General features: G+C 41.0%; 1 protein-coding gene across 7 annotated transcripts in view; it reads left to right on the top strand.

Annotated features, from left to right (window-relative positions):
* The first annotated feature begins 1,278 nt into the window (after positions 1 to 1,278).
* Positions 1,279 to 20,240, top strand: part of LOC135323424 (hyaluronan and proteoglycan link protein 1) — a 69,155-nt gene continuing 50,193 nt past the window's right edge. For 2 of the 7 annotated variants that reach the window (XM_064502889.1, XM_064502892.1), the window contains exons 1-2: positions 2,036 to 2,242; positions 16,902 to 16,953. In XM_064502889.1, coding sequence (XP_064358959.1) covers position 16,953 — 1 coding nt within the window. In that variant the 5' untranslated portion in view covers positions 2,036 to 2,242; positions 16,902 to 16,952. The other 5 variants (XM_064502890.1, XM_064502891.1, XM_064502893.1 and 2 more) reach the window with 5 other exon arrangements.

A 20,240-nucleotide genomic window follows, 5' to 3' on the forward strand; every position in this document is an offset into this window, starting at 1 on the left:
ATTTTTTTTACATTTGATGTATGTACGTTGTGTGCATTTTTACTGGCCACAATAACCCTGAGCTGATACCTTAATATTTCCAGGCAAAGTCCTACAACACTGAACTTTTTCAGGGCGATCTGCTGTGAAGCGTCTGATCACATGCAGCGGTGGCTGACCCCTGCTTGATGAATCTGGTAAAAACGATGGCTTCAGACATGTTTTTGCACCAGGATGTGTTAGGCTCTGGCATTTCCTGATCAAGTAGGATTGATGAGCTGCAGTCTCTTTTGATGGTGCAGGCTGAGAGCTTGACACCCACAATGATAAAAGCTAACAGGGTTCAAGCTGAAAAATGAAGCTGGAGAGTTGCAGTTGTTGCGACATGGTTACACTCTACTGTTTAGCATTTGAGAAAGGGAAGAAAAGAATAAAACGAATCCACAAGATGAAGTTGCCTGGGTTACCTGTGTTTTCTAATCTAACAGAATGCAGGGGCTGAGGAAACAGGCACACGTTTTCTAGTGCTGTTGGAGAGGCAGCTCCAAGCACTGGGGTTTTTTCTTTTTTTCAATTGAAGGAAGAGCAGCTACACTTATTTTCAAAGCATATAACATTAGTTAGGCCCCAGTTTGCCAGGCTGTAACACACATCAAGGCTGCGTGGGGCAGGGGGGGCAGGGGCAGTGTTATTATTTTTTGTTTAGGTTGGTTGATTTGTTTTTTAAATAATGGTCACATGTAGAGATACAACAATGGCAGCACCTTTTGTCTGCTCTTGTAAGAGTCAAGGTTTAATGTGTATGCTTTTCATGCCATGAAATTTAGGGGTTTGGGGCCAAAAATTGCATAGATTAGCACACTCCTTGGGGTGGGAAAAATGCTTCCCGATGTGAAATGCACCATCGTCCAGATATTTTTGATGCTGGAGGAACAATTTGGCTTGATTTGGTGTTTAGAAATTTGAATGTAAAGACTTGGGGCCAACGGTTGCCCGGTTTTAGGTTTTGTGATGCGCGTGCTCCGAGAGTAAAGGAGTGACCGGGATTTGGGGAGCGATAACAGAAGCTGGACTTGTTTCCTGGATTGATAATTCAATTGGGAATTGGGGGTAAAACAAAAACACAACAGGATCCTGCTAGATCCAGCTGTTTCCTCCCCTTCCCCCCCACCCCCAGCACTTTCTCCCTTTCTGGAAACATGTTCCCACCCTCGGAGTTGGTGGGGTGGGGGGTAAGTAGGGAGCGGGGGCTGGGAGCCAGCAGAGGCGAGTGGTCAGAAGTATCATGTTTCGCAGGGAGTCTCCCACCCCGCAGCCAGCCGTCCCCGCACAAGGGCCCGCCGGCCGCTCGTGCCGCGTGGTGGGGGTAGCGCGGGGCTCGGGCTCGGGCTCGGGCTCGGCCGCGGCGCGGGGCACTTCTGGGGGCGGCGCGGGAGGGCGGCGCGGCGCGGGGCTGCGCGGGGCAGCGCGGCGGGACGCGGGGCTGCAGGCGCCGGGACGTCGCCGGGTCCCGGGCGGGACAGCGTGTGCGTGTGCGTGTGCGTGTGCGTGTGTGTGCGCGTGTGTGTGTGTGTGTGTGTGTGTGCGTGCCTGTGCGCCTGTGTGTGTGCGCGTGTGTGTGTGTGTGTGTGTGCGCGCGCGTGTGTGCGTGTGCGCGTGTGTGTGTGTGTGTGTGCGCGCGTGTGGGCGTGTGTGTGCGTGCCTGTGCGCCTGTGTGTGTGTGTGTGTGCGTGTGTGTGTGTGCGTGTGTGTGCGTGCGTGTGTGTGCGTGCCTGTGCGCCTGTGTGCGTGCGTGTGCGTGTGTGTGTGCGCGCGTGTGTGTGTGTGTGTGTGTGTGTGTGTGTGTGTGTGCGCGCGTGTGTGCGTGTGGGCGTGTGTGTGCGTGCCTGTGCGCCTGTGTGTGTGTGTGTGCGTGTGTGTGTGTGTGCGTGTGTGTGTGTGCGTGTGTGTGCGTGCCTGTGCGCCTGTGTGTGTGCGCGTGCGTGTGTGTGTGCGCGCCTGTCTGTGCGCGCGTGTGACCGCCGGGGCGGGGGGTGGGATGGGTGGGGTGGTTATTTTCTCCTCGCCTTCCTGGGGGCTGAAGGGAAGGCACGTCGAGCCGTAATTAAGGCATCTCGGAGGCGTACTCGACTCATGACGTGTTGCTTTCCTTCTGCTCTCGGTGAGAAAGTGGCTCGCCCTTCCCTGAATCAGGTCCTCTGCCACCCAGAGCCACCAAGGGACAGTCGGGACATAGGCACTCACACGCGCACCCCAACTTAAGGTGAGCACCAAAACTTCCTCCGCACTGGGCTGTCCTCGCTTTCACACTGGTGGGGAGTTGTGAGAGCATCTTAACTTTGGAGCTCCGCGCAAGGTAAAAAATCAACCCAACTTCTGGGAAAGGTTTTTACTCTTTTCTTCCTTCAAATCGGATGGGGATCCAGTAAGCCACGGCTGTGGCATCAGCTCCAGAGCTGTGCTGAAGGATTTTCAAGCAATCTAATTTGGCAGCGAAGGGGGGTGAGGGGGGAAAGACGGATAGTGAAACTGCCTAACTTCGATGCATTTGACTTTAAGTGCTCCGTGTTACCAAAGGAGAGATCATATTGCAACTGCAGATTCAGTCTGAAATATAAAAGTTGAATACCTCAGACCTATGGCTTCCTCCTATGGGATTACACATCTCACAGATATTCATCTTTCTTGAGGGATTTCTCCATCTGTTGGATACTTTTAGAAGCTTTTAGGACATAGAAAAAGGAGGACAGTAGACTGAGCAAGAATTTGAAGGGCTGGGAGTGCATTTGTATAAAGCACAGACTATCCAGGTAGAAGGGAAATCATTTTGATATTATGTGATAAATTATATGCCGATGTCACATGCGGCTATTTATTGTGAAAGAAAGCCTGAATAACATTTGGCACAGGTTTCTGTATCATCTCAACTCACCAAGAAAGTTGGGATGCCATAGCACTTTGAACATGTAACTGAAAGTTAGCTGGTCCATAGCTGTGATAACTACATAGTTTCATTGGCTGTTTGTTTGCTTTTTGGTGAGAGAGAGGTGTAATCTGAAATGTTTCTGATGGCAAAACTACTTGTGTGGTAGGTTCAGATATAAAGGGTTTGAATTAATTTCCATGTTCAAATTGTTCATTGCTTTTTATTTGCATATCATTAGGAAGGGGGTTGATTATTGCTAGGGTCTCTGGGGGGAGAAAATATTGCAGTATATGTTGCTGTGTGATGTCATAAACTCATCTAACTCCTCAAGGAGACTCTGGGAACCTGGCGATGTGCGCAAGAGAATCCTGTGGATTATTAATGTAGTGTATTAAGATTACTAAGGCTATTTTAGTGCCTGGATGTGGAAAGAAGTTATCTAGAAAGATTTCCATTGTTTTGTTAGGAAAACATTGTTAGGAATGTGTATGATGTGGTAGTTGAAAACATAGATGCAGTGAAGCTGTGTAACTATGGATACACACCCTCTCAATAAGCACTGTTTCTAGAGCCTAAGTATTTTCAGCACGTGGAAAAATGTATTATGAACAGGGAAATTATTATCGGCTCCTGTGGAGGGAGAGCCAGGACTCAGCAGTCTCATGCCAAGGAGTGTCATATGGAGTGCCAGATCCTCGTGCTACAAAGAGCCAGCTCATGCTTTGCTTGGTTTTTCATATCTAATGGAGGCAGATCTTCAACTCCTGTAAAGCATAGCTAAGTGGAGTTACTCTGAAGGCATTATCTGATACTCTAAACTATATGTGCTTACCTGTATTAAGTGTCCTAGTAACTAGGGAAAGGAAATGAAAGAAATAAAGCAGGAAGGAACAAAAAGAAAGATAATTTCATGGTACTTTTCAACATAGCAGTTCAAACAAAATGAGAAAAATAATTTTGTAGGGAACAATTATTTCAAGCTAAATAGGTAATAAAAATGTCAAAGTAATAATCAAGACACTGTTGGTCTGCACTGAAAATGTGCCAAAAGGCCTATCTTCATAATAAGATCCCTAAATGTCTAAGCAGAGTCTAATGAGAAAGAGAAACCCCCTTCCCATGTCATTATGAAGTGAAGTATTAGCTATAGCAATGTCCTATGTAGAGACATGACTGACAGGGTAATGTAACAGATTTCCACAGCAAAGCATCCTTTCATTATATACCTAACAGGTTCAGTTTCTTCTCGTTTTCTGTTAGCGTGGTTAAAATAACTAGTAGGTATTAAAAAAAAAAAAAAAAAACTAAGGTAGTACAAAGGCTTGGGTTTATGGAGGAGAGGTTTCAGAAAAGGGTGGGAGTTTCCTGTGCTATGCTGTAGTGCATTTTTGTTTTTACAATTTGTAATCGGGCGAGAGGAACAATTTTCACTGCATTGAGAGCTCTCCAGTCTCTCTGCTTTTATGTAGAAATGTGACTGAATGAAATACCGTTGCCCACTATTTGTCACAGTCTGGGCTTTGGAGCTAATATCAATACTTACTTAATCAGGTCACTTAACCTCCCTGCCTCTCAATAAAAACCAGGAAATAATATTGACCACCTTTAGAAAGGTCTTTGAGATCTTCGAATGAAGAGCGACTTTGCAATTGCTTACATTTAAATATATTCCAATTCGCTGCAAGGATTAAAGAGTTAGGACTGAAATTAATATTTTTGCTTTTCATTTGCCTTTGCACTAAAGCAGTGGTTAAACTATCCTTGGATTGAAATACTTCGCATTTCTATGTTTCATTGTAAACCTGGCAGTGTATTTCATTATTTAAAGTTTCCTACAAATTGAAAGTACATTTTTGGGAAAAAAGTCATTTTCATATTACAAGCGTCTTCTGTTGCTTGTGAGGAAGTATTAGACATTCTGTCTCCACTGTCAGTAACTGCAGCATACAGTCCGGCGCTTGAAAAGGTAGCTTGTAATTTGCAGGTAACAAAATGTTCTTTGGGGGAAAAAAGAGTCTGAATATACTTAGGATTTCAATCAATAGCATTGAAGGAGGATTAGAGGAAACAGCTGGCTAAACAAATATTAGGTGTAGAGTGGATGCAGTGGTATAAATTAATAATGCAGTTCTTTATCTGCTCTATGAATGGGAGGTTTTGTGGAGATAAGACAACCTAAACATGGTCACTGTATGCCACCTAGTGGATACTGCAAATAGTTTTTCAAAAGATTTTTTTTCTTTAATTCTAAACATCTGTAACTAATCCAGGTGCAATTGAATTGTAGAAGGTAACTTTAATCTGTTTTACCATTAAAAGGTATCAGCTAACTTTTTTTTCCTTTCTTAACTTAGATTTTTAGGGGAGGTTCTTTCTGATTTTTAAGTGTCTGTTAGGTGTGGTAAAAAGCGGTTCAGCTTTTATTTAACATAATTTGCCACCAATATCTGTTTCCAAAGACTTGTTAAATCATTCTGCAGCAAATATCCACAAATTTATACTTTGTTTGTCATTACTGAGCAGCTACTGAGAAAGTGAAGGGATTTTTGTACAAATATTATGGCAGGAGAGAAGATATGTTCAGTAGTAAGGATTTCAAAGCTGCCACTGCTTCCAAAACTCCATTGTCACAGGGAATGTCCTGTTGTTAAACCATTTTTCAGTCCCTGAATATCTTTTCAATGCTAGCCATAGACAAAGAAAGTGTCAAATTATTTCTGACGGCTAATAAAAGGTCATAAACCCTCTCCATCTTCCTTTTCTGTGCATGTCATCTGTCTCCGCCTTCCTCAGACCTCACACACATATCTGCTGGACTGTGCTTTCTCTTTTTGGGGAAAGTAAGGTGGTTTTTTGGTCCACCAGACTGTTTATTCAGTAGTAGATCTTTAGCTGATGTCAATTCTCGTAGCTCTAAAGAAGCCAATGAAATGGCAGGAATTTAGGCAGGCGTACATCAGTCTGGATGTACTCTGTGACTGCTTTTATGCTCTGTGACCAGCTACATGCTCCCTCTTCCTAAGCTTTTTTGGAACTCCTCCGTCATCACAGCTCCCACTGAGGACATGTCCTCGGCACCTAAACCCAGCAATGAAGCTGCACTTTATTCTCAGTGGCTAAAGGAGCAAATAGGTACTAAAATACCTCACAAAATCAAGTTCTCTGTGTTTTGATCGCTCCTGATTTTCGTCACTGTCTGAATGGTAAATTGAATTACAACACCACACTTAATGGAACAAACAATTTCCATGTCCTCCTCATTCCCTTGCTTTGAAAACACGTTCTTTGTTTCCTTTTAATTAGTACAATACAGAGGAAATCTTGAACATGATCAATGGCTCTGAAGACAAACATTTTAAAGATGCAATAGAAAATCACAGAGCAGTAATCAGACTGAAGACTACGCAGAATAGTTTGAAAACTTTTCTCAAGTGTTATATGAAATATGATCATAGGAGGTTGTTAACATGATGCATGAGTTAACAGCTAAAATGAGAAGGAACCCTGCCTTCCCGTTCATCAGGCGAAGTTTACAAATGAAACTCTAGGAAGGTAAAACGCCACAGCGGCAAATGGGCTAATTGATTTGAAGCTATGCTTCACAGGTGGCTATGGCCTTTCCATAGGTGGCTTTCATTTTAGCTCATCCCAGCCTGGAATTGAGACTCAGAGGAGCTGCTGCCGGGGTCCAACCCCAGCAGCAGTGATGAGAGTCTCTGCAAGGCCACTGAGCTCCCGCAAGTGAGCTTTCCATGAATGGCACGTTGAGCCACTGCCATTTCTAGAGCAGGGCACATGTGGTGACAGAATCCACATCATTAATAGTCTGGCATAATAGAAATAAAATCATGAGAATAGAAGAATGTCACTAGATATATGCTTCTTGCTTCAGAAAATGTCATCTTGGCATTTGTCTAATAGCAGAAGACCATTATCTTGAGACAGCTTTCCATTAATAATATCGCCTAATTCCTTTAAATGCTTATCATGTACAACGACCATATGGGCAATGGAGACAGGTTAGATTAGAAATGTGTTTGGAAGAAATCTAAGTAGTGGAAGACAAATGTTTCAAAGTACTCCAGAGGGAAATGAAAAAAGTTATTTAGAGATAGTTGAAATTTGGATTTGATCACTCCTGGTCTATACTTTTACAAGTAAATGTATTAGGCAAGTCTTTCTTTTTTGTTTTTTTTTCCTTCTGCATGTGTTATGTCATGTTAATTTACGCTGCTTATATCACATTACCTGATGACTTCTCCTGTCAAGTGTATCAATAGGTATTAGTGCAGTGTACCATAAGATACAATGGCATCTATTACAAATAACATTCCTTTACATTTAGTATTCCTTCCCTACCATAATGTCTATAGGCATACACAGCAGTGAGTCTGTGTATTTCTATGCATATGTGTACACATATGCTCACATGCCCTGTTAGAAAGTGTAATTCATTTTTCAGAGCCTGATGATTGAAAATCGATTGTGTTAAATGGCAGCCCACTGGTGATTTGCAGTTTTTAGCACACGGACTATTACCTCCATTGTTTTAAAAATGGTGATTCATTATTCTCCTAGTTAGTGGCTATCACTGCTTGGCATTTGTGTTTTAGAAGATCATATGCACAAAAGCAATGGCACAATACCAGTGTGCTGTTATATTCTGATCCTACATAACAATATATAAAAAAACTTACTTACATTAGTAATTCACTGAAATCTATAGAAACTCAGATAGGACTCAGTGAATAAAATCATTCATCTAGTTGCAGAATGACTTCTGCAATTTCTCACATGGCTGATCAAAAAGCAATATGTAAAGCACCTAACCTGTAAATGTGTGTAGCTTTATAGACATTAGTACCTCACTGATGTCAGTAAGGTATTCTTTCAAGTAAGGTTATGCACATTTACAAAAACTGGAGCAATCAAGGCCTGCAACTGTAGACTTTACATGCAGAAGAATATGTTTAATGCAGGAAAAAAGCATTCATTGGTAAAACGATTCCCAAAACTCTTCAACTGGAACTGAACAACCATTCATCTATTAATATTTAAGAAAATACATGCCACGCCCCAAAATATCTATGTAGTGATTATTTTTTGCATAAACATACTTTCAGAAAAGCAGAAAAAAACCCTGAGTCATACACAGCATTAAAGAAACTGCTTAGAAATGGGAAAAGCACATTCCAAAATTTCCCATTTTGTAATATCTGTGAAAACATTATAGTGTTGGGCCCAACCAAGAGATTTATAAGAAGCATGTCAGGCAATAATAATATTCAAATAGGTGCGGTAGTTACTTGACTGAAATTCCAGTAATACGTACGTGTGTGTGTGTGTGTGTGTGTGTGTGTGTGTGTGTGTGTGAGAGAGAGAGAGAGAGAGAGAGTGTGTTCATGTAGTGCAGACCATAATGGGGCTGCCACCTTCTGGTAAACACTCCTTATTGCCTGACGTGGCTTCAGACTGTTTTCACAGCTGGGATGCTGTACATGCAGTAATGAGGCTCCGCATTTTTAATTTCATGCTTAACCTGAAAGATTACCAAACACATCATTGTTATTTTCAGATATAAAATGTTTGAGGGTTTCTGGAACAAAATTTAAATATTTGCCAGGTCACTGTAACTTAAGTTACTTTAAAGCTTTGATTATATAGTTTTAGAGTAGTTGTCCAAATTGGGATTTCACTTTTACTAGCAAGTCAGGCAGGTAGGCTGGTGAACTTCTATATTTATTTTGTGTAAGAAAAGAATAAACCATTAGATTTTTCAAAAGCAACCTCCATATCTGATTTCATCTGTACTTTATTATATGTCCCATTTTGAACAAATCAGACAACAAGAAAAACTTTCCAAACCCAGTAGGGCTGTTCCCAGCAGGATGGGAGAATGATAGTGGCACAAAGAACTTCTTCATAAGCAAGCTAGGAAAAACATTGTCTTGATGAAACTATTGTAATATGTTTTCAAAACTGGTTAGGAAGTCAATAGCTCACTGTGAAAATAGAAGCACATATCAACTGGGGTTTTTCCAGGGCTAGTCAAAGTTGATAATCTTCAATATTTTTATTGGTAACCTGGACAACGGAATAGAAAATACGGTTAAGGTCTTAGACAACACAAAACTAGGAGAGAGGAAAGCATTTTGGAAGCTATGCATAAAAGTTAAAATGATCCGCCTAACTGGAGAAAAAAATCTGGAAAAAAAATCATTCTAATAAATGCAATAAGCTAAATTTAGCAGAAATGGTCAACTACAGAAATACAGAATGGGGAACAGCTGGTTCGGAGTAGTTCTGGGGTACTCAACCAGAACATGATTCAACAGTGACACGTTGTTGCAAAAACAAAACCATACACAAAGACGAATAAGGTTTAAGGTCTTGTTTGAGCTTGTTCCCAGTGTCAAGCACTGAATTTTAAGAGCTGTAAAGACCAGCTAAAGAAAGTCTTAAGGAAAATAAGAATGATAGGAATTAGGAAACATGACTTGAAGGAACTGAAAAACCTATTACGTTTGGTTAAAGAAGAATACATTGAAGGACAGACTTTAAATCATAAAAGGGTGCTGTAAAGATAAAGTGAATAATCTGCTCCCTGTGTCTATAGCAGATAAAACAATAAGTAACGGGTGCATATTGCAGGAAGAAAGATTGGGGAAAGAGATTTCTTAATGTAAGGATGAGAAAGCTCAGGAGTAGGCTGCCTGAAAAGTCTGTGGGGTCTCTGTTGTTTCAGGTTTTAATACCAGGCTAGACAAAATGCGGTTCCCTGTAAGCCAGTTTCTCTACGATTCTACTAACAGAGAGTTTCTTATGGAAGATATTACTTTTGAATGTTCTGAGTAGAATCAGTGGTTGTTTGGGCATCTAAACCTCACAGAAGAGTATTTAAGAAAGTCAAAAGAGGTTCATAAGTTTTCAGGGTTTGCGGCTCATGACAAGAACAATTCTTAGTTCCTGGCTGTAGTAATTCAAATATGTGATCTTTGCAGATACGCTTGAGGCCAGTGTGACTTCAGATCTCATCTGGGTAGATGTGCCTTGAGAATTACTTATTTTTAATCATTTACTGCAAATCTGAGGCAAAAGAAGCATCCTCACCTATGCTTGCCACTACATTGAGTGATTCATTTTAGGTATCAGGCTGACAGAAACTTTAGATTTACTGTATTTCAAGATGGATCAAAAGTAGCAAAAATGTACAGAAAATTCAGAGACAATGTCACTCGAATAGAACATTGTCAAGGAATAATGGTAGCCTATCAGAAAATTAAAGCTACAGCTTTTATGAAAAACACTGTAAATGTCAAGGGAAAGCATAAGCATTTATTTCCAAAGACATAGATCCTTTCAAATCATGTTGTGAGGGTGACTTATTTCTGGTACATCTGATGATTGATGCAGATTCTGTTATTTTATCTGAGGGATGTTTGTTCAGGAATGCACCACTACTCAATAACTACAATTTATTTCGACTTCAGCCTTCTCCTGACATTATACTGGGGAAATGTGACTTTCTTGATAGCTGATAACGGGTTTGAGCAAATCTGTACTTATTTTTGTGACTTGCAATGTGCGAAATAGTCATCTCAGAAAATATCCCTCCTTCTGCAGACAGCGATATTCATTGATTCATTCTTGTTATTTTATTTTATTACTCCAGAAACTGCCATGGAACTGTGATTTACAGGTTTTATGCAATTTTTTATATTAGTGCCAACTGCCCAATTTATATTGAGTTTCTCACATAAAAGTTAAACAAAACCTTTCAGATGTGGTATAATAATGCAGCCCACATGTCAGAGGCCAAGAGCTTACCCTTACAAAATTATCTAGAGAGGGAGACGGGGGTCTCCAATGTGGATGCAAACCATCTTGGAGTTCCTTTGATGCCAAACAGTCAATTTAGCATATTTCTTATATCAGACTTGGCTACACACTAAACGATGACCCAAAGTCGTTACAGATCTAGGATCATCAATAAATTTTGGCTCTTTGTGTTCCCCTAAACCAGCAACACTCAGACAAATGCCACCTATGGCCATGCTTTTGGGGAGTCACAGCCCCCATTGTGTCTATCTACTTCTGGGAAATTTATAGTTTTTCTTCATAATCCAGAGAAGAAACAGAAGCAAGAGTATGCCTCTTTTACATTTAAGGGTTTGCAAGTTCAGCTACTGTGCAATGTGCAAACAAATATGAACGAAAAGATAATTTAAAGACTCTGTTAAACAGTCAAAAGCTACAGCTTGTTCTTCCTCAAATTTTTGAGGAGGCATGTTGTCTTCTCAGGAAAAGGCCACTGTTTTGCAGATGTGAAAACAATGACAAAAAGCAATTCCGGTTCTGTATAGATATGTAAGCTCTTCCTAGACTTCAGTAAGACCAATGTAGCTAAGAGGAAATTTATATGGGTTTACCTTAAAAAGAACTTTGTTCATATTTTTCCATCATGGAAGGCATAATGACGAACTCTTGTAACTCTCATAACATTTTGTGGGTTTGTTTTACTAGGTCATCAGCTTGGGATTCTTAATATTAGATGAGAATCTTAACTTCCATCAAGAAAAGTCTCTTTGGCCTTTGTGCTTGCAATGGAAAGCTTGAATATGAACTGCAGAAGTAAATTACAAGGTTCTTGTTAGTTTTTTTAAATCTAATTTGTGTGCTAACTGCATGAGTTGATCTGACAATTCTTGATATGACTGGGCTCAGCAAGACTGAAAGGGGCATCCTCTTCTCAGGGGGGCCAGTGACAATGCAAGAGACAAAGGGCATGGACTGAACTGCATGAAATTCCATCTGAACATAAGAAAAACTTTTTTACTGTGTGGGTGATAGAGGTTGTGGAGTCTCCATTTTCAAGATATTTAAAACCCAAGTGGATGCAGTCCTGGGAAACCTGCTGTAGTTGACCCTGTTAGAGTTGGGGGTTGGTCTAGATGATCTCCGGAGGTCCCTTCCAGCCTCAATTGTTCTGTGATCCTATGATTTACATTTCCACAGTCAAAGTCGTATTTGTTCACGTAGCATGTAGACTCATGGTACTGATGAGAAAAGAGTCACTAATTTTAGCTAAAGTGTGCCACAGATTCTTTCTTGGCTGTTTGGATATACAAGAGCACAAGAATAAAGAGGGGCAAGATATTACAAAATGATGGCAAACCTCCAGTCTAGCAACATTTTCAGATGCCATTCAAGGAAAGAAGAAGGGGAAAAATAAAGGAAAAGAAAGAGTAAAAAAATTAAAATTGCCATATTGTTTTTCCTTGAACAAAGACAGAGTCGTATGAGGAGGAAGTGCCCCCGTTCTGTGCATGGTAACTATCACCTTCAAATGTTGAACAATCCCAATGTCTGTGGTCAGTTAGATCTTTTCAACAAAGAAGGACAACATATAGGAAGCATGAAGCTCATTTACATGACATTTGCCAATTGACTCCTCAATTTCCCATCCTGCAGCCCTTAATTGCGCTTGGCTTTGACCTTTAATGTAATCTTCCAGCGCTAAATGAATCTGCATCTCTAGATTGAGTAAGGAAGCTATGGGTAGGTATTTCATGATTGATTTAGTGCCAGAAGGGCCTTCTGAAGTGTTATCTTTAATCTCAAAATGACTTCAAATATATTCCATGTAGTATATTGCTTGGTCAGTGAGGAATGAGTCAACAGATTTGTCTACGATTCTGACCTTTGCTTATTCCCTTCTGAAATAAAATCACATTAGAGGATAGCCAAAGGCTTACATGCATGAAACAGATAAATTTGGGATAAATTAGTACTTGCTGTATCCTTCTAATATAGCTAATCATTTTATTTCTGCAGGAATTTTAGTACGATTACTAGTCAGGCAACCTGATTGAAATTCTGAAGACCAACACCGTGCTGCTTGTATCACTCTGCCACCAAGACTGAGAATTTCTCAGTGCACAATGGAGTGTCAGCAACAGACTTTTGAGAATCATTTTTGCCATGTTAACGTCTTGCTGTTTAAAAGGGAGAATTGTAGTTGCTACACTAGCAGACAGAATATGACACAATATTAATTTGAGACAACATTCAGGCATCTGAGAATGGATATTAATTGCTATATTTTAATTATTTATTACTTGCACCAGGGAAGAAGGATTACTGAGTAGTTAAGACATTTTATTGTTATTTTACTGTTGCTTGAGAAACATGGTTTCAGTTCCCTTTTCAGGCATAAGTTCTTGTATGACCTTGAATAAGCCAGGAGCTTCTTAATGCCTCACTTCTCCATCTATAAACTTGGGGTGATAGAACTTCCCCTCTTCACAAGGATGTACCTGTGAAGATACAGATATTCACATAAGTAGCCTGATAAGTTCATCTAGTTGTGGCTGTGCAATCAGTTCAGTCAAGCAAGGCATATTGCTACCTCAAGGGCAATGCCATAATATGTTTCTTCCTGTGACAATGGTCTAAGACTGGCCATCTCCAATGGCTTTGGGAGGGATTACAATGAAGGGATTCCAGAGTACCTGCATGGAAGGCGCATGTACATCATGGCTCACTGCTCAGCTGGTGTCCCATAGTTGTCTTCTTACCAAACTCACACTTCCACAGGGGTTTATGAGCCTACATGCAACACTGAATTATAGTAAGCTAGTCACTGAGCCCAAAATAGCAAGTTCTCTGGAAGCTGGAATAGTTCTTAGTACTCATATTACTTAGGGGTTTTATCATCTACAGTGTATCAGATAGCCATTATTACAATAAAGAAGAGATACCTGCATATTAAAGGCTAAAAGAGGCAAGGAGACGAAAATGGGAGCTCAGGTACAGATAAGAATTTAGATAGGTGCATCTTGAGAGTAGCGGGAATTACACAGTTAAAAAAAAAAAAGTCACATTCTGCCCCAGAAACTTTTCAATTGCTTCTAGACAAAACACAACAAACTACAGAGAGAAGATGGGGGAAAAAAAGAAAACAAATTCACACAGCTAGTGTGAGTGATCAAAGTGAAAATTAAAAAAATATATATATAGTAATAAAAATAAGGTACTGTCTAGTATGGAGAATTGTGCACCTATTTCAATGCATGGGAACCCCATTATTCACCTTCTTTAAGAAGGTTTTTTTCTGTCTATTTTGCATTTTCTTTGTAAAGATAAAAATGTCTGCACAAGCTAGAAGGCAGTGAAGAATCAGGTCAAAGTGCTTTGAGCAATGAGATTATTGTTCCATGTAAAGAAGACAAAAAAGGCAATTCTGACTCATACTTTGTTGAAAATAGTCATGTAACTTTCCATTGTTTACTTTTCCAAAGGTTAACACAGCAGCCTGAAAAATGTTAAATAATTACAGTAAAGATTGCATATGCTAATGTCTTCTGGCTCATTGACTCAGAGGCCAATAATACCCTTTTTTATTTTCTGACTTCATCCTCCCTTTAAAATATACATAGATTCTGAAATGATTAATTCATAAATTCATAGACTTAATGGGAATACTTCTAGCTATTTCTTACCACATATTCAAAGCAGGTAAAATTATTTCTTTTGCTGGCCACCAAGATCATCTGTCATGTCAATATATCTTGTGTTCAGTCCCAGCACCTTGGGTTAGATAGATTGCTACTGTTGTAGTGATTTTATTCCTCCATGTGCTGAAGGAGGGACTTGGGAATTGGAGTAGCAGTATTCAGGAAGGCATTAGAAAAGCTGGCTAATATAAGTTTGAGAAAGCTTGGGAAACTGAACTTTCCTGTCTACTGGTGCATTGCCATCTGGTTAGCCCTGCCACCCTGTAGGCAACAAGAGGCCACAAACCACGAGCTGAGCTGTAGCCTTGGGCATGACTGTGCCATCAGCTGTCTCTCAAGCAGGCTCCCTTCACAACGCCACTTTGGCAGACAGTGCCCCAGGTCTGACCCATCAATACGTGTACAGAGCCTTGCGTCCTCTTGGCTAGTGCATCAGTCCTTGCTCTGCAGATTTCCTGATGGTATTTCTGTGGGTATGGACTTCATAAAGATGTCACAAAGTCAAGTTCACTTGTGGTTCTTGACTTCTTAATCCTGAGGGTGACAATGACCTCTGTCATTCAGAGGAGAAGGGGTTGGGCCTTCCCTTGGACAGGCCTCCTCTGCCACAGGGCAAGGCGAGGAGGCAGGTAGGGCTGTAGCAAAGCAAGAGGAAAGAGGCATGGAGAGCTATCCTCCAGCTGCAGGATGAACAGGAGCAGTAGGCAGAGCCACAGCTGTGCAGTGGCAGCTGCTTTCTCGCTCCACTAACATCAGCTGCACCACTCGCCCTCCAAAGCAGTGCCAGCATTAGTCTTTTCTTTGTGTTCTGGCATAAGTAAACACAGTATGACCAGGCCAAGTCCAACAGGCCTAGCAACTGCCTGTTTGCTTGAGCCACCCTGGTTCCTATACATATCAAACAGGCTCGTGTCTTTATACCCTGCACTACAGATGCATCTCACATGGACCAGAATTATGCCTCATCTTCTCCTGTCTTCCTCTACTCCAGCCCAGTCAGTGCAGCATGTCATGTGTGTACTTATTTCATAAGGAGCATAGGGCCAGGAAAGACCTTGCACACCATTAAGTGTGCTCACAAGACATTTCATTTGAAATTAAAACCATTTTGTATACAACATGCTCACATTTTGAGCTGAGTGTTTGTTGTGTCACAAGACAGGTCTTTTCTGCAGAAGATAACATCTGGGACTTGAGAGTTTCAGGAAAGGAGTCAGGGACTTGGGCAAACAGTAGCAAAAGATGTTTTAGGGAGTGTCCTATCCCCACTGCTTGTAGGTGTGACATGCACCATTGAGGGTGCATGAGGGTGGAAGTGGAGCATGGAGGCACCACAGGTTTAATCCCTGGTCTCTCAGCAGCCTTTGCAACCTCAGCATGTGTGTATGTACCCACCAAACTACTTGTAGTGATCAACTCAGGAGAACTAGCTAAGTACTTCTGCCCATGAAAACATTAATCATGTTGTATTGAAATTATAAATGTTACTCTTCTTACATTATACTTTTACAGCTTTGAGACAAATAACAGCTGTGGGCCCCTCTGGGAGCTGCTGTTCTAGGCAGAATACTGCAGAGCCAGGGAGGAACCACCGCACTGTTCACCATCAGCTGATGTGCTGAAGGTTATTTTCACAACCATGAAAACTGTATCTAGTTCTTATGGATCACTTTCTATCCCCAGGTCTTAAATCATGTTACAAAGATGGGAAGAAGCATTGGATCATTTGATAAAGTAGCGAGGAAGTTAAAATGATTTTTTTATTATTATTTTTAAAATAAAGACTTACATTCAGGAACACAGTTATTTAGCAGTTTTGAATAAGAGGGGAATCATATGGCTTCCTTTTGGCTGTACACCTCCATTTTGTAGTGAATTCCAAACATATCAATATATACTGATAGTGACAAACTCAGATATAATATCTATGCAATGACTGCATCCTGCATACCAGCGCCAAGCTATTGTACACAGTCACCATGAGATCCCATGTAACAGAGCAGTAAGGACTGCATTGCCAGAAGACAGCTTCAGGTCAGGATCTTGCCTCAGCTAGTTGAACATTTTTACTGAATTTATAGCATATCACTGTTATGACTCTTGTGAAGTTAATAAAATTTGCTTCAGCGATCAAGAAGTATGGTCAGTGTTGTTTAACCATTCTCATGAGGTGCTTTGCTGCATGCTAAAAAACAAGCAATATTTGCCTCCAACAATACTCAGTAGCCTGTTTTGCCAGCCACGAAAAGAAGTAAGATAGCTCTTCTTTTTTTCTGGTGGCCAGCAAAATTGGAGCCATGCCCACACAGATTTCATTGCCTTGTTCTTGATTCCTGCCAAATATTGTAAAGCAGCCTTCTCAAAACCTTGGTACAAGTTAGAAAGGTTAAGCTTAGTATTTTCTAGGTATTTTTTTTTTCCAGGTAGTTCTTAAAGAGATGATTTTGGTAGTTGGATTTTATTCTCTATTTTCTTTCCAGGTAAACACAAGAAAAGATAACTCTGAAACAAGAGGTGAACAAGCAGGTGGAAGTAAGTTGGAAAACAATCAAGAACTTTCATTAGGAAAAAGAAAATGTTCTGAGGAAAGGTGAAAGAAATTATTTCAGATAAATTCACAATTGACTGACAGTCCTTCCTTAATAGCCATAAAAGTTGAAAATGAGCATAGAGAAGTTGGATATTAAATTAAAGGATACTGGACCATATTCCACACTGTCCTTTTGGGATTTAGTGCTAGTAGTGCCCTGATACAACAAGGATCTACACTATTACTCACTGAACAGAAAGTGCGAGTCCTCTCACTACAGACAAATCTTTTATTTCCTGTCAAAAGAACATGATTTAAAGAAGGTTCTTATGAAATTTTATTAAAAGGTAAAGATATAGTAAATAAATGATAGAAGAGATGAAGAGCTGTAAAGCAAGAAATCAACTAAACCCCGAATTTTGTTTCTGAATTCAGAGCACATAATAAAAGTCTATGTTGTAGCCAAGGTGCTATTTATAGATTGTACATTCAGCGTTTACACTAGAAATGAGTTTATAATGGAAAGTATGTTGGGTTATGAGCATGCCAGTATCTTTTTTCCAACAAAATCTAATTTAAGACATTTAAACAGAGGTGTTTGCAGCAGAGGACTTGTGTTGAAGGCTTCCCCCTCAGCCCCTTATGAGCCATTTAAAATCCCTCATAAAATATGTGTGCCAGTCCTTTTATAGTAAAAATGAAGGGAATTTCTCTGCTCTTAAATAGCATCTGGTTTTACAGCCTTTGATGTCCCAGTTGTGAAATAGAGGTCACCTACAAACTTACATAGTGCACAGCCACAGCACATTCTCAGTTCTTTTTCTTGCTTTAATTTTCTCTTTTCACTCCAGCCCTGCTCCCAAGAGATGTAATCCATCGCAGCCACCTTCTGCGTTATGCAGGAAGGGCTGCTGTTCCCTGATCGTGGGGCTGGGTGGCAGACTTCAGTGAGTCTCCACTCCAGTTTGCCCACTTGCTTGGACAGGGAAATACCAACCCCATGAAACCTGCAGTCTTTCCTGCAGTCATATTTTTCCCTTACAGCCAAAGTCTAGACTACAACCTGCTTTACTTACTGTAGCATTTATGCATGTGGAGTTGCATTACAGCTGAGGGGGAGCTGTGTTCCCTTGGGTGACCAGTGGTAAGCCCACCTCCAAGTGCAGTGCTAATAAAGTGCGCAGCCAGACAGCATGCCTCTCTGCTCCCCCAGCTCCCCACCCACATTTTCTTGGAGAAGATGTGCTGGGAAAAAAATTGTTTCATTTCTGCAATTACTCTGCTCTTCCCACAGAAGAGAAAGTGTTGCATTTCTTAAATGACTTTTCCCTGCAGCACAACATTGACTCCCTGAGAGTAAAATGCTTCTGGTAGCTAATGGCAGGAATTGTTTCACCTTGATGCAAGCAAGGATTAAAGCTAAATGCCACAAGTTAGTCTATAAAAAAACATTCTTGTTCTAAATTTATATAAAACAAACCTATGCCTATACCTCAAAAGATGTGGGTCACCTCAGGCGAATTTCAGACAAAACTAGCAGGGTTCAAAGGCATTGCTATGATGTAGAGTAACCTCTTAGCAGCATGGTGGAGAAGCAAAATTGTTCTTCTTTAAATGCAGGCTTTGTATGTATGCTTTCGTGTCTATGTCAGATTTAATCAGAGCAATGACCTGATTTCTTAGAAATAGATTTCTACTGTCTACAGCATTTCCAGTGAGACTAGTTTATTAAAAAGCTCATTTCTTATATTTATGCTTTTCATATAATTTCATTTTGAGGTTTGCTGAAGTACTTTTTAAGTAGCATCCATTCTTCAAATGGACCAAGAGACAAGGCTATTTTATGAGATTATTATTGTGTGTCAGCCAATTAACCCAGGTCTTTTGATCTTCTGCCAATTTCAGTGACATTTTCTTTAATATTATTTTGCTATAATACTAGCTATGGTCCCTAAAATGATAAAGTTTTCTCCCCTTGGATGTGTAAGCCCTATGAGAATGTCAAAATAGCAGTTGCATATGAATAACCCCCTTTAGAAACAAAGTAATCAATACACAAGAATGAAGGGGGATGGGGGGAGATTTGACTCTGGGATCTGCTCAGGTCCCTCACCTGAGTGTCAAATCCCAGTGGACAGCAGGTTAATGCGGGTCTGGACTCACTTTCTCCCTGGGATCCCAAGTAACTGCAGAGATAATCAGTCTTGCAGAGCAGAAAGAATCTGTCTTGTTGCTGCTAGAGTAAAAAGGAGAGAGAGAAATTATTTTATTGCAGGTTCTGTATTAGGTTATTTCTCCCCTTGCCTCTTCTAGACCTCTCTCGATAAGTCTTGCCTGTTGATTCAGCTTACCAGCTTTCGTTGGTGCAGTCATGCCAGCCATAAGCATACTTATTTTATCAAAATGGGTTCAATGGCCAAAATCTGAATGGTTGTGTACACATACAGGAATATCTATGTGTGTATATATACACACACAGTGTGTACACTGTGCACATAGTTTCTTACGGGGACCTAAGATGGGATCCACTTTTTTCCCCACACTGGGACTCAGGCAGAGCATCGGGCCTTGCGCTCGGGTGGGAGCCCTCCCGCTGCCACCACCGCGGCCCCGCGCCAGGTGCTGCCCTGCAGGCCAGCAGACCCTCGCTCTCTGCAGGGAGGCCTCGGGGACGGCGGGAGAGGACTCGGTGTCTGCAGCTGCTCCAGAGGTCACTCGTGCAGTGTGGCATGTATCGTTGGTGCAGCTGCTCACGCAAAAGAAACCTCTGCTTTGAAATTAGTTTATTTTTCTCGCTAAACTACTATAAATTATGCTCTCAGAGGGGTGGGGGTTTTGGGGTTTTTTTGGTTTTTTTTTTTTTGTCTCTTATAACTATGCTTGCATTGGGACTGAACTTTCAGCATTGCTCTACCTATCTAGCTAAATCAACAGACCTTTCCTAGTGCAGATTAAACTTAATTAGGGATTAGCACAGCTCCCCAGTGTCTTCTTTGGCAGCCCTCAGGCTGGGAGGTGGAGCTCTGCTAGGGCTGGCTTATGGAGGTCTTCACCGGGATAGGTTTGGGTGTTTGGGGTTTTATTTCTCTCTGCCGGTTAGTTCTTCAAAAACTCTTCCCTGGAAAAACAGCCTTGAGAATGGCATTTACCCTGTGAACCTTGACATTTGGATGTAAGTGAATCTTTGCAACTGGCCTCTGAGAACGAAATGAAACAGAGCTGACCCTGCACGGCCGAAGCTATTGGTAAGTGAGAGACCGTGTAACAGTGTCCCATGCCCTGGCTGCTC

This window comes from Dromaius novaehollandiae, chromosome Z, assembly GCF_036370855.1.
Source record: "Dromaius novaehollandiae isolate bDroNov1 chromosome Z, bDroNov1.hap1, whole genome shotgun sequence".
Lineage (NCBI taxonomy): Eukaryota > Metazoa > Chordata > Aves > Casuariiformes > Dromaiidae > Dromaius > Dromaius novaehollandiae.